At 32.3% G+C, this 13,691-nt stretch overlaps 1 protein-coding gene across 3 annotated transcripts in view; it reads right to left on the bottom strand.

Annotated features, from left to right (window-relative positions):
• Positions 1-2,887: 2,887 nt before the first annotated feature.
• The window catches only part of Aldh-III (Aldehyde dehydrogenase type III), a 48,453-nt gene continuing 37,649 nt past the window's right edge, over positions 2,888-13,691 (bottom strand). For 2 of the 3 annotated variants that reach the window (XM_089704739.1, XM_089704738.1), the window contains exons 7-11: positions 10,733-10,936; positions 9,538-9,653; positions 6,617-6,752; positions 6,026-6,176; positions 2,888-3,535 (exon numbers count right to left, since the gene is read on the bottom strand). In XM_089704739.1, the coding sequence (XP_089560865.1) occupies positions 3,515-3,535; positions 6,026-6,176; positions 6,617-6,752; positions 9,538-9,653; positions 10,733-10,936 (628 nt within the window). In that variant the 3' untranslated portion in view covers positions 2,888-3,514. Of the gene's footprint in view, positions 3,536-6,025; positions 6,177-6,616; positions 6,753-8,442; positions 8,559-9,537; positions 9,654-10,732; positions 10,937-13,691 lie in introns of all 3 variants that reach the window. The other variant, XM_089704737.1, reaches the window with a different exon arrangement.

Genomic DNA, 13,691 nt, shown 5'->3' with positions numbered 1-13,691 from the left:
ATTTTCAGTACACATTTCTTTAATTATTCTCTAGCTGTCAACAAAATATAATAACTATTGTTTTTGTAATTAAATTTTTATTCATAGTATGATTTAATTATTGTCCCATAGTAATTTGAATGGTGAATCGCAGAAATACTTAGCCCAGAAAGGGAAAGTATTAAGTAATTAAATCGGTCCAGTATTGGGAGAGGAAACAGGGGACTACGGAACGTCGAATTTGCGTAATTTTCCTAGGTATTATCGGCCCGAGCTGCAGTTGTCCCAGTCGCGCTCTACGGGGGAGGCTTGAGGCATAGCGCGACAGCAATAGATGATAGGAAAACCCTGGAAAACCTAATTTTGAATTCTGTCACTCGTTTTGTTGGCTCCTGTGGTTGGCTCATATGAATTATGAAGTACTAGCGGTCCGCCCCGGCTTCGCCCGTGGTACATATTTACGTTTTCTCTACTTAAAAACCATCCTCGTAGTTACTGCAAGGAATATAATAAAAAAAGAATTGTCGAAATCGGTTCAGCCGTTCTCGAGTTTGCGCTTACCAACACATTTTGCGATTCATTTTTATATATAAGATAATACATAATTCGAAACACATTGAGGCTTGTGTAATTTCGCATTTAGTTAATAACAACTTAATTTATTTAAATTTAGTACTTACTTATACTTTTATATTAATTATCCAATACATACTTTTTTAGTAGGAGTTGGATAACATTTAACAAATAATCGAATTATACATTCTAATACGAATTTTCTTTTATCATTCACCGTTTCCTTGAAAAATAATACTTGCTCGAAGGATAGGTATCTATATATCCTATAAGTATCTTGATTTTGAATTAACAAGGACACAATATTTAAAATTTATGTAAAAGAATCTCGAATTCATTTATAGATTATCTCTGCACCCGCCGCGCTGGTTCAACACATAAATTTCAACCATGTTTCAACCTCCTGAATCCTGATTATGCATACCTAATACCCCAGCCACACTATGCTACTCGTCCTGCTACTCGTGCTGCTCCTCGTCCTGCTCATCGCGCTGCCGCTCGCCTCGATATTGCCGTCTGGCCACACACTGCTCTACTCGCGCGATTAATCGCGACGCTCTTCACTAGGGATGGGTCGTCGACGTATTTTTCATCAACGAGACTAGATCGTTAATCAACTAGTCGTTCAACTAGTTAAAATCTTCGACTAGTTCATGTGTAAAATAAATAACTATTATTATAAATAACAATTAATAAATGTTTATGCTTTCTTACAAAAATTATACTCCTTAAAAAAAGTATGTATTACCTATGGTATTACTAAAAAACTTATTACGTTTGTTTTTATCTCTGAGGTTTTTATAGTTTAAATTCAAAACATTGGTCTTGTAAACCAAAAATATTTTTTTTTTAAAAACTTCAAAGAAAAGAATTTAATCTTATCAATATGACTATTTAGCCGTTGAATTCAACTAGTGCATTGGTGAGCGATGGAATAGTCGAATCGTTGAGTGTACATATAGACGGTTAATTTAACTAGTCCGTTGATTCCATGACGCCCATCCCTAATTCGCACTCGTACTGCCGGTCCTTTGACTCGCGCGCAAAAGCCGACAAAATAGGGAGCAGTGAGCAGGACGATGAGCACGACGAGTGGCATGACGAGTAACGTGGCCACACTACATCCCTGCCTACTTCCCTCGTCACTTCCCATACCACTCGTCGAGTCGTGTGGCTGGGGTATCACGAAACGTGAGAGTGTAACAAATGTTTGTACACTTCATATACCTACTACCACTAACAAGTCTGGGTGCATTATATATAAAACTTTTATAAATAACATAGGTAATAATTTTAAAATAGTCCTCTACATTGTTGACGACCTTGCATAAATTCCTCTATTTTCTGTTGAATACCATGGAAAATAAGGATATCTTCTTCTAATATATAAAATTCCCGTGTCACAATGTTAGTTACCGTACTCCTCCAAAACGGCTGGACTGATTCTCATGACATTGTATGATGTGTGTGTGTATTGGGTAGCTCTGAGAAACGGCCAACATCTATTTTTCATAACCCTAAGTGATAAGAGTAAGGCAGAACAGCTAGTAATATATAAAATAAGGATAAGAAGACTTGCGAAGGAAGGCGTTGCCCGTTGGTGATCGCTTATTATCAGTCGACCCACCACCTCCCGATATTGTGTATATTATTTAAAGAAACTTGGTTATTGGCTAACCAACCAGTAGTGGTAGGGCATTTTCAATGTCACACTTCTTGATGTCCCACATTATGTACTTTTAAGTAAGGTGTAAGTATCTTAAGCAATGGGTTCCAACTTTATTAGACGTTGGACAATTTTAATTGGTAAAATTTGTATACGTAGTATATTATTATTAGTCTGTGGTAAAATGGTAGACCATGACCTAAGTTCTCATTAGGTATCTTTGAATGCTTCCTGACAATTTATAAAACTTTTGTTTTGGAAATAGTTGTTCATGCGCAAAAGTCGTTACTAAAAAGAACGATTAGTTACATTTTATGATGTGATTTTAAAAATACCTATTAAAAGATTTTTATGTTACCTACATGTTGATGGTGATTAGCAAGGGTAAGTAAGGTAAGGGCAGTAATTTAGTTCTTTACTGCTGTTATAATTTTGTTTTTGAAGTATTATTGTCCAAACATAAATAATTATATGCATAACATGCATCAGTGTAATGAGTAACACGATTACACGAAGCAGGCAGTTGATCATACTTCCATACCTTGAGTCCGTCATTGTATTTCTTTTTCTGAGAATTCATTCAAAACTGTTTCAAAACCAAATACGATATATATTATTTTTGCGAGCAGTAAACATAAAAACGTAGAAAGAAGAAATAAAACAACCAAAAACAATAAATTGTTCCCACATTTATTTAATAAAAAAATAGATTATAACATTGATCAAAATATAAAATTTTATAGTTGCATAATTTAGGTACTTACAGAATATAATAATTAAATTATAAAATAATATTATCGCCTTGTTAAAGACGATAAAAGACTAATTATTGCATTTTCCTTATTATTACTTCTTCCATATTTAGTTTTATACAATATGTTCTAATAATTTCTCATTGATATTATATTTTTTAATTGATAGTCTTACTTATTCTTTTATTAAGATTTAAGAGCAGCCATTATAAAGTTACCAACCGTAAAATTAAATACAAGTACCTACACAAAATTTTTGTTTAAAATTCTTTAAATTTTATCACATTTTAGCATAGTGAAATGGCAAGTCTATATTAAAATAATTCAATCGCCCCCAAACCACCTACTATATTTAAAAATAAAGTGTATTAATATGAAAAATTGTAAATAAAACATGAGAATATAAATGCAAGCTATGTGAGGTCAGCCTTGGCCACAATATTTTTGGACGGCTGTATACATTAGTCAAATATTGTGCTTAAAGGTAAAGTTTGAAATATTTTATATCACATTATTTAATTAAAGAAGAAATCGCCAATTTAATTCACATATCTTCTGCTGCGGCCTGAAAAAAGGAAATAGCAATTAATATTATAGAAAAAATAGTTTTAGTAAAGTGGTAGGCGCTACGAGAATTAATAAAAAACGGTCAGTGATTAATTAAATTATCTTAATTATTAATGTATTCTATGTATTATGATTTATGGGTGTTACATTAAGTATAAGGATTGCTATGTTGAGAAATCCATATGGATACGAAAATAATAAAGAAGAATATAATATTATGAATACGAAATTTTTACTATTTTTATACTGTATGTATATTTTTGGTCATTGTGATGATAGGTACCATTTATTCCCTTTCCAAATGTTATTTACATATGTGCAGGTCCACACTGCGAGCCTAGCGCGGTTGCGACGGCGGGCGCGAAATATCAAACGTATGAAACGCGCCTTTGCGTCCACATTGAAATGACTATGGCGGAAGCCTAGTGCGACGGTAATGAGCGAGCCAGCGCGCGTAGTTTTCAAACTCTCCTATCCGCGCGTTCTGGCCACACTACGGGCCTAGTCAGCAAGCGACCCAATGCGCGGACGGCGGGGGTATCAAACCAGTTCGGTCTTGTCGCTCGACTTCTTATATTATATCCTTTATTGTTTTTCGTAAAATAGCGGTAAATACTTAATTGTTGAAGTGAAACTTCTTTATTTATAAGTGCGATTCAATCTAAAACACTTATATACACCACAGTAATTTTGTAGGGTATAATCTCAATTCTTCATATAAGATTCACCCGTTATTCCTCTGTTTTATTTATTTCGTGTACAACTTCTATAATGATCTCATCTCAAAATCGGACTGTCCAGTAAAAATAGCAAATCGTCCAAAGTTTGCAACACCCGAAAAACGTCGAACCGCTACTTGAGCTCGCGCGTCGGTGTGGCCACCGCGAGCGCCCGCTCGTCGCGCCCGCCTAGGCCGCCGCCACCGCGCATTCAGTGTGGACGCACACTATGTATTTTAAATTTCAAGGAACAGTACTTAAGCGAGAAAGAAATATATATTTTAATCTCAATAATTATACAAAATTACCTATTCATTTAAATATAGGGTGATTCCAACAACCAACAAGGCCTTTTATTTACTGTAATAATGCATATACATCCGAAAAAGTACATGTAATGTATGAATAAACCACACCCTTTGAATATTTCAAAGTGATCAAAACATAATATGTATACAGTGTGGAAATTTTCGATGTTTCCTTTCAGCAAAATTCGCTATCTTCAGTATTGTAAGTACATTCCCTCCAGGGCCCATCGAAAATTTCCACACTGTATATCCATACTAATATTATAAATGCGAAAGTAACTCTGTCTGTCTGTCTGTTACTCAATCACGCCTAAACTACTGAACCAATTTGCGTGAAATTTGGTATGGAGATATTTTGATACCCGAGAAAGGACATAGGCTACCCTTTATTGCGAAATAATAATATGTACCACGGGCGAAGCCGGGGCGGACCTCTAGTAGGTAATAAATAATATTGCCCATTAGATATTATATTGATCAGAAAAGTAGTAAAATAAATAGATTTTCTTTTGAACCTGTTAAAATTATTGAACTAAAGAGTTGTTAGTAGGTAATAAAACCAATTTAGAAGAATGTAAATATGTTTAATACGTAAGATAAATGAGTATAAAGCAATGACAATTTCCATTTTTGTACTTCTAACAGCGGTTATTACATATTTTTATGTAACTAACTAAACATTGTATCTGCTCATATCTATAATATTAAACAATGAATACAGAAAAAATAATAGTTCTTATTTTTATAATAAGTATATTTTTTTTTAATTACTTATCACAACAATATAGAAGAATATGAATTATGTTTTTTTCTGTCTTGGACATATATTTGTGCTTTTGATCTTAAGAATGAATTATATATATACTATTATATACTATGAACATAATATATTGTACTCATTATAAAATTGAATATACTGGAGACATGAAATGCTTTTTTAGTGTTAGAAGGATAGATTTAAGATTAACCTTATAACATATTTTTTGTTTCATTTATAAAAACTAAGTTTACATAATATATTTTAGTTATAACAGAAAATACAGAACACTGCTGAGTTATTAATCTATGTTTAATTCTTATATTTCCTAAACGGTGGTCTTAAATAAATACTGTGAAATAAAATCTAACCAAACCATTTCCCGATAAAATGTATATAAAGATTAATTTTCAATACTATTAATTGTTGTATCACTTAATTATAGGCTGGATTTTAAAATGCATTCTACGTTCTTTATTCAATCTCTCTGGTCATATTCTCAATCTATTCAACCGCTTTCTATTTTTTTACAAATAATTATTATACGTTTAGAACACATTTTTAGCAAATTTTCTGATTTTTTTTAAGGTTGGAGGTTTCTCTTATACTTTTAAGACCATTTTTTTATATGTACTATATGTTTATAATCTCGAAAATAAAAATACCTCCCACTTTACAATACACAAATTCATTCATTTCTTTACCTTCTGCCACGCGGTGATGCCGTACGCGACTCCCGCTCCGAGCGCAAACATGACCAAGTACGGTAGGAACTTGAACGATGGCCCGTGTCGTTTGCGCATTAGTGTAGATATGAAGTTTAGCTTCCCGTCTGTGTAGGGTGGGTAGCGACCGCTAGAATTTTAATATTATATTAGGAATACAAAAAAAAAAAATGTAGAAAAATTCATATCCGACCAGACTTTCGGAGATACAGGATGAATTTTGAAAAAATTAAGACAATGCTGAGGAAAGTATAGAAATATCCTTTATTTTGGATATTATGACTGGATATGGCTTACAGCTGTCATATCTTTTTATCAGACCCTGCTATCTGTATAATACTCAATCGTATATAGAATTGTTTTCTAATTAAAACTGCTCCGATAAAGCATCAATTTTTATATCCAGACATGATTTTGCTCATGTATAGCTATAGCATCCTCTATGAAATATGAAAGAATAAACTTTATCAATTAATATCTAGAATTCTAACCTAACTTTTAACCATAACTCCAAGTTATCAGCACTATAATTTTACTTACAAACCCAACCCACTTAACCATAATACTCACGAAGCCAGTTTCTCCCCGATCGCCGCAAAGTCCTTAACCAGGCAACTCTTCTTGTGTGTGAATGTATCGAACGACGCCTTGCCGTGGTATGCGCCCATGCCGCTGTTACCCACACCACCGAACGGTAGCGTGTCAACTGTGTTTGTGAGTTTTGGTTATATTTGTGAGTAAGAAGTGTGAGTTTTAGTAGTCAAGGATTGTATGTGGACTCAGAAGTTAGAAATATTTCGTGGACGTACATACGTAGGTACGCATGTATAAAAGTAATGTTTAATGGCTCAAATTGTGTTGGGATTAAAAATGGGACGTTTTTCGTAAATTGGGTAAAGCTAGCATAAGTGTGCAAAATAGCTTGCAATTTTCATAGAAAATAGTCATAAAATTTGACTGTGTTCATGCTTAATTATTAATTGGTAAAACTTATAATATTTTGATTTGGGAAGCATCTTGATTTGCCTTACCAGAACAGATAATTGTTTTGACTGGGGATTGAACCCAGAACATAATAAAACAATATCACTTGACAAGCAGTATTATCTAATATATAGGAACATTAACAATAGTTTGTACACATGCATAAAAAACTTTGAAGTGTATAGCAACTACCAATAGCTATATTTGAGGAGATGCTTCAGTATAGTAAGTATAAATCATGGACAGAATTAAAATATATATTATTAGACATTAACTTCATCTTTTTATTTGCTTGTAGAAAAATTAAATATATAATTATTTAAAAGTGACATTTCACACTTATGACTTATATGCGTGAAATGTCACATTGACAGTTCAGTGTTAATTATGGAATTTAGATTATCAATCATTTGCAATTGAAACATTTCCTTAAATATGTAGGAAAATAAAATTATAACTATTCTATATACTAAATACTTGTATACAACAGGCATTCCGAAGAAGATTATCAACAGAAAGAGTGTACAAGCGTTATATATACACGTTACTAATAAAATAGAGTTGCTTGAAGATTACACATTGCAGTGATAGAATTAATAATTTAATTTTTACTCGTGTATTAACTTTACCTGAGTATTATACAACGAATACACATTAAAACTTACTTCATTCATTATATTATTTGTTTGCGGTTGCTTTTAAAACAGTAGAAGTAATTACTTTATTTAATTATTTTACTGTAGATCGCTTGTTTAAAACCATTATTTTAATAGCACGATATAGAAGGGAGCTTTGTGCTTTTTTCATGCGCACATCTATTGAAATCTTTATAAGCCAATTATTTTTCACAACGTAAAATTTCGGTTATTTCCCAACCATCAAAGTTTTATATAAAATACCGAATTATAAAGGCATGTATTTAAATTACTACGTTATAACTTAGTTTTTTTTTAATAAATAAATAAATCAAATTATAACGATCAATTTAGATTTGATCATCAGGTTTATTAAAGAAAGAGGTTTTTATTACGTTATAACCGTTTCCCATTTATTTTCCTTGTTCTGGTAACTGGTTGTTTGTGAGGAAAAGATTCAATAGATTGAACTGAATTTTAGACGCATTAATTTACACCTTCTAACCAAGTTCAAGGTTCAAGATAAACGTGGAAAATTTACAATTTTAGACATAACTACAATAACTTTAATCAGCGCAAAGTCATTTCATTGTTGAACCAGTGATTTGATTTTATAATTAACCTTTCTTGTTTATTATTCGTAGTCTACAAACAATAAGCATTTCAAATAAAATTACCATTCAAATTTGGAATTCAAATATACGCCTTTATTTTTAAATTGAAAAATTTACTCTATGGTTGGGAAACACTAGTCTATGGTACCAATTAGGTGCGTACCTCCCATTTGCATCATAGTATCATTTATGCACATTCCGCCGCTAGTTGTGTTATCGACAAAACTCGTTCGCACGTTGTCATTCGTCGTGAATAGGTACAGCACCAACGGCTTTTCTCTACAGCCATAAACAAACATAGACCACCACCGTTAATAATCATAGACTAGAGAGAGGGGCATTCGATTTTTAAAGAAGAATTCGAAATTTAAATTTGGAAAAGGGTAGAGAAGTTTATAAATTTTGCATGGAAAATAAATATTTACAAATTTGAAATAGAAACACATAAACAACCAATATATATAAGTATAGAAAAAAAATTCCCTTCCAAAGCATCCATGACGTATTAAGAACAAGCCACCAGTACCAATTTTTACCGCAACAATTGCACAACCAATCACGATTTGAAGTCAAATCCATTAAACATAATATCCACAATTATTATGTAATTGTATACATAAATTTTTATCGAGGCCTATTAAATAATGTTTAACCACGAGATTAAATAAATTTAATTTATAGTCTGAAATATTGAATTTTCAAATTTTATTTTATCAACCATTAATCATTTTATTTTAAATCCGTTATAAACCAGTGCATGCATACTGTGTATCTCAATGGTTTTACATCTTTAGTATCAACATTATTAAAACTATTAACCTACTTTCAAGCATATCACAATAAAACATAATATGGATACAAACAAGCACATGATCTTGACTGGCTTTGACCTCTAAAACGTGATTTGTGTTGCTAATAAGTGTGATTATGACTAACACATACACATTACATATTCCTCCACCGAAACCTGTCACCTTCGAGCGAGCCATTGCTGCGCAACATCATAAAACCCGTCTGTACTTTAATGTCCTGTTTATCTCATATGTTTTTTATACAGATTCGACAATAGGTGTGAAATTTACCTATATAGTTATCACGTCTACATAAACAATTGAATTCGAACAAAAACAAAACACGGGCTGAATAGGCATTCCATAATTTGAAATTCGAACGTGAAAAAAAAACAAGACATAAAAAGTACAGATAGCTTTGGCGCCAATTCTATGACGTCACGCGTCAAAGCCCGCCATGTCCTTACCGCCATAGAACATGATCGTATCGTTCACACAGAGACTGCCCGAACGGGTCTGCTCCGTAAACAGTTTATGGATGTTCTTTTGCTTGCTGAACAGGTATAAAACTAATGGATGCTCCCTGAAATGATCCACCGTTCATGTTTTGATACGAATGTTTGCGATGGTAGTTTTGGACTCCTAAAGGCTTAAAGTATCTAGTATCTACCATTACAATAACATTAGGTACTTATCACATTTACCTACTGTGTAAATGTACGATGGCGTAAGCGTAGAGATATACGGTAATTTATATGTATTAAACAATATTAAAAAAAAAAAAAAATTTCTTGGAAAATACTATGACTTTGAAGCTTCATTGTACAAGACGCAATTTAAATCAAGAAATAGAACACTTTAGAAGTCCAAACAGGTTTAACTGATTATTATGATTGGTGCTACCTCAACTTAATAAACAAACAAAACACACGAATTTCAACAATAAAATAACATATTAGATAAAAATCACCCAAAACTTTCCCCCAAAAAACATAATTTCTCCCATCTAGTTGTGGAGAAAAGATTTTATGAATCATAATGAAATGAAAAGGAAATTGCTCTGAAAATTGTTTTTATCTTCTAGCGTTTTATTAAAATATTTTATATTCATAAAATCTTTTCATTGAACAATTTCACTTTCAACGAACAACACAAAGTCGAAAAAATTGAAGATCAAAAAAAAATATTATTAGATTAGATTTTCCACCCACGAGGGAATTATTCTGTAAATTAATAAAATCTATACCTTTAATACCATTAAAACAAAAGCACAAAATTAAAAGCAGTGACTTTACATTTTGTGCCGTAACAAGATTGAAACAATCTTGTAAAAGTGAGATGTCGTCAAAACGGACACTGATACCAAATAATCTACTTATTAGATTTTTAAATTAGACTATGCAAAATAGTGTTATATTATAATGACCCCAGTAAATTCAAAATGTTTATCGAATGTTATGAATCCCAATGCTGAAGCCGTTAAGCGCCAATATTTTAGTCCAATGTATGACTTTGTATGACATTGAAATTTGCCCTTAATATCTACAGATTTATTTATTTAATCAGATAATGAAATTAATAATACGATTTATATATCAATTATAGATTAGGGATAAGACTAGTCTATAAATAATTCTGTAGATGTACTATAGATAGACTTACCTAGCGTTTATGAATTTGATTGCTTCGTAGGCGTTTTCTATAGGCACTATTGGTAGGATAGGGCCAAATATTTCGTCCTCCATGATTTTATCGTTAGCGGAGACATTAGTGAGTATTGTGGGTGATACGTATCTTTCCTGTGGGTCACTTTTACCACCGATAGCCACTTTGTCTTTGCTGGCGTCCAATAATGATTGGATGCGACTGGAAAAGAAAATTGTTTTTGGTTTAAATAAATAAATAAAATAAATAAATAATTGTTGCTATTATGGGATATAATCTATTTCTGGTTATCCGTAATAGGTTTTAGTGAACTGATTTTTATGGAATATTCTGGATAATTTGGAAGGCAGGGCAATTTATTATAAACTAGCTTCCGCCCGCGACTCCGTCCGCGCGGATGTCGGTCTTCGCGTGGATGGTCTCCATTTTGAGTAACTCTGACAATGACATCTTATAAATATCTATTGGACCCAAATACGGCTAGGCCTATAATAATACGCAACGTGTGTTCGCGGTTCTACAGAACAACGTCTATGGATAAAACTGAAAAATTAAGATTAATTTTTTTTCTACGTATTTTTCCAGAATAAAAAGTATCCTATTTTACGCCCAGTATAATAAGGTATAATTATACCAAGTTTCATCGAAATCGAACCGTTAGTTTTCACGTGATGTCTTCACATACAGACAGACAGACAGATAAAAAATTTTTTAGTCACATATTTGGGTTTGGTATCGATCCAGTAACACCCCCTACTATTTATTTTTTCAATATTTTCAATGTACAGAATTGACCCTTCTACAGATTTATTATATGTATAGATAATATTTCATCATAATATTATAATGTAGATATATGTAGTTACTTGGATATTGCACGCCTCATAAGCGAAGCGTTGAGGTGGGTACTACTGTCACTTCGCGCAAAACATCTGATTTTTCAAACTTAAAATGTCTTTATGTATCATACATTGCACTTGTAAGATAATACATACACACACATATTAAGAAAAAACACTATTTTTAACGTTCATGATATTTTTGATGTCATTTTTGTTATTTAAACTAGTTAAAAAACAGTTTAAAAAAGTTCTGTCTTGGACGTCCGTGTGTCTGTATGTGCGGATCCTTTTTCTTGTTAACACGATAGCGACCGAAATACTTTACTAATCGAGTCTTTTTTTTTTCTCTTACGCTTGAGTATGCTCAGGAATAGAACCCTTTCATTTTTCAGGGTCTGATTCGATGTGGTTTAATTGTTATTAAATAAACAAAAATAATAATTAATAAATATTTATTAAAAAAAAATTATGAGGCGTGCACTTTTGGATTTTCCAAATTATTTTAATTATATGCGAACCTGAATAAAAAATAAAACCATGAACATGAATGTTAAGGACATTAACAAGGTATTTCCTATATTTTAAATTTAATATTTAGTAACCTACTTTAACCTCAGTACTTATATGTCTTGTCTTTAAATTATTTACTATAAAATATGTATAACAATTTCTATCAATATTTTTCACGGTAATAAGAGTGAAAGTAGCATCACTATAATTGCTATCAAAGGTATTTCAACAGACATTTTATAATCACATAATATTATAAACACCAATCCACTACATAGTATAAAACAAAGTCGCATTCTCTGTCCCTATGTCCCTATGTATGCTTAAATCTTTAAAACTACGCAACGTATTTTGATACGTTTTTTTATAGATAGAGTGATTCAAGAGGAAGGTTTTAGTATATAATTTATTATGTTTTAGACAAAGCGGCCGAAGCCGCGGGCGGAAAGCTAGTATTAGTATAAATTCAAGTTCAAGAAATAAAAACAAACATTATTACCAAAACCGAGGTCATGCAAACAGGTTTTTGATACAATTTAAAACGTGTTATATAATTTTGCTAATTTGTTTATCTGCACTTATAATAATTCTATTAGGCATGAGATAGCTATAAGTAAGTAAGAAAGTATAAGTGTAAAATGTAAATTACTACTGATACTGATTATTTATAAGGTAGGTATCTAGCCCAAAACACAGGAATGTCATGATACGAAACGTGCAAGTTTCCGATATTTTTGCGCTGTTTTCATTCCGTAAATACCCATTAGTATTAACATAGGTACTTAAAATGTTAATAAGTGTAAGTAATGAATAATTATAAAATGAGAAACAATCAAGAAAATAAAAAAAACAATAGTTAAGTTTTTTGCGGCATTACATTTTAGACACGTGAGTGTCAAGACAATGAGAGTCAAACAAATGACATTTCTGAAAACCAAGTAGGAATAACACAATTATATTTGTAGGAGTATTACTGGCTGGTAGAAGTATTACTGGCTGATGAGAATTACATCGGAACGAGATTTGACAACTGTCGATCTGGCGGAGCGTCGCGTCGATGGTCGGCGGCAGACGTTGCTTGGTTACAAACGAAGAACGGCTAGAGCACCACGTTTGCGACGAATCGCTATTGTTCCGAGTAATCTTGTGCATTGTTGTATCGAAACTAATTAAAAGCGATTGATCAAGTGATTCCCTAATTACTAGCGCATAGATTTGTGCGATTACATAACATTTGTTGTAACATTGATGATTCATTTGTTTCCACCAACATTATAATTTACTGAAGATATGGGTGATTCTGATGATTATGGCCATCCGCCCATATCAGAAGTGGGATATACCATGCGCTAAAGACCGAGGAAAACCAACCATCTGACGAAAATAGCGCCATGAAATTGCTAAGCAATATGGAAGTCTTACTTACTCGGATGTTAGCGACGACGCAATCGCCGATGGTAACTGCTAGCGCTCAGTCTAGTCCAGTGAAACTCGTTGAGTTTAATCCGTAAGATATAGACGTAGATGAAGAAGGTTGGTGTAAGATTACAGAGTTTATAGTACTGACTAAAAATTTAAAGAGCGTAGATTTACTTGTGGCTATT

Source organism: Colias philodice, chromosome 16 (genome assembly GCF_061535455.1).
Source record: "Colias philodice isolate Cphi_HAF_F1 chromosome 16, ilColPhil1 Martin Lab GWU primary, whole genome shotgun sequence".
NCBI classification, from domain to species: domain Eukaryota; kingdom Metazoa; phylum Arthropoda; class Insecta; order Lepidoptera; family Pieridae; genus Colias; species Colias philodice.
The sequence above is the reverse complement of the archived record's forward strand: the minus strand, read 5'-3'. Positions and strand labels throughout refer to the sequence as shown.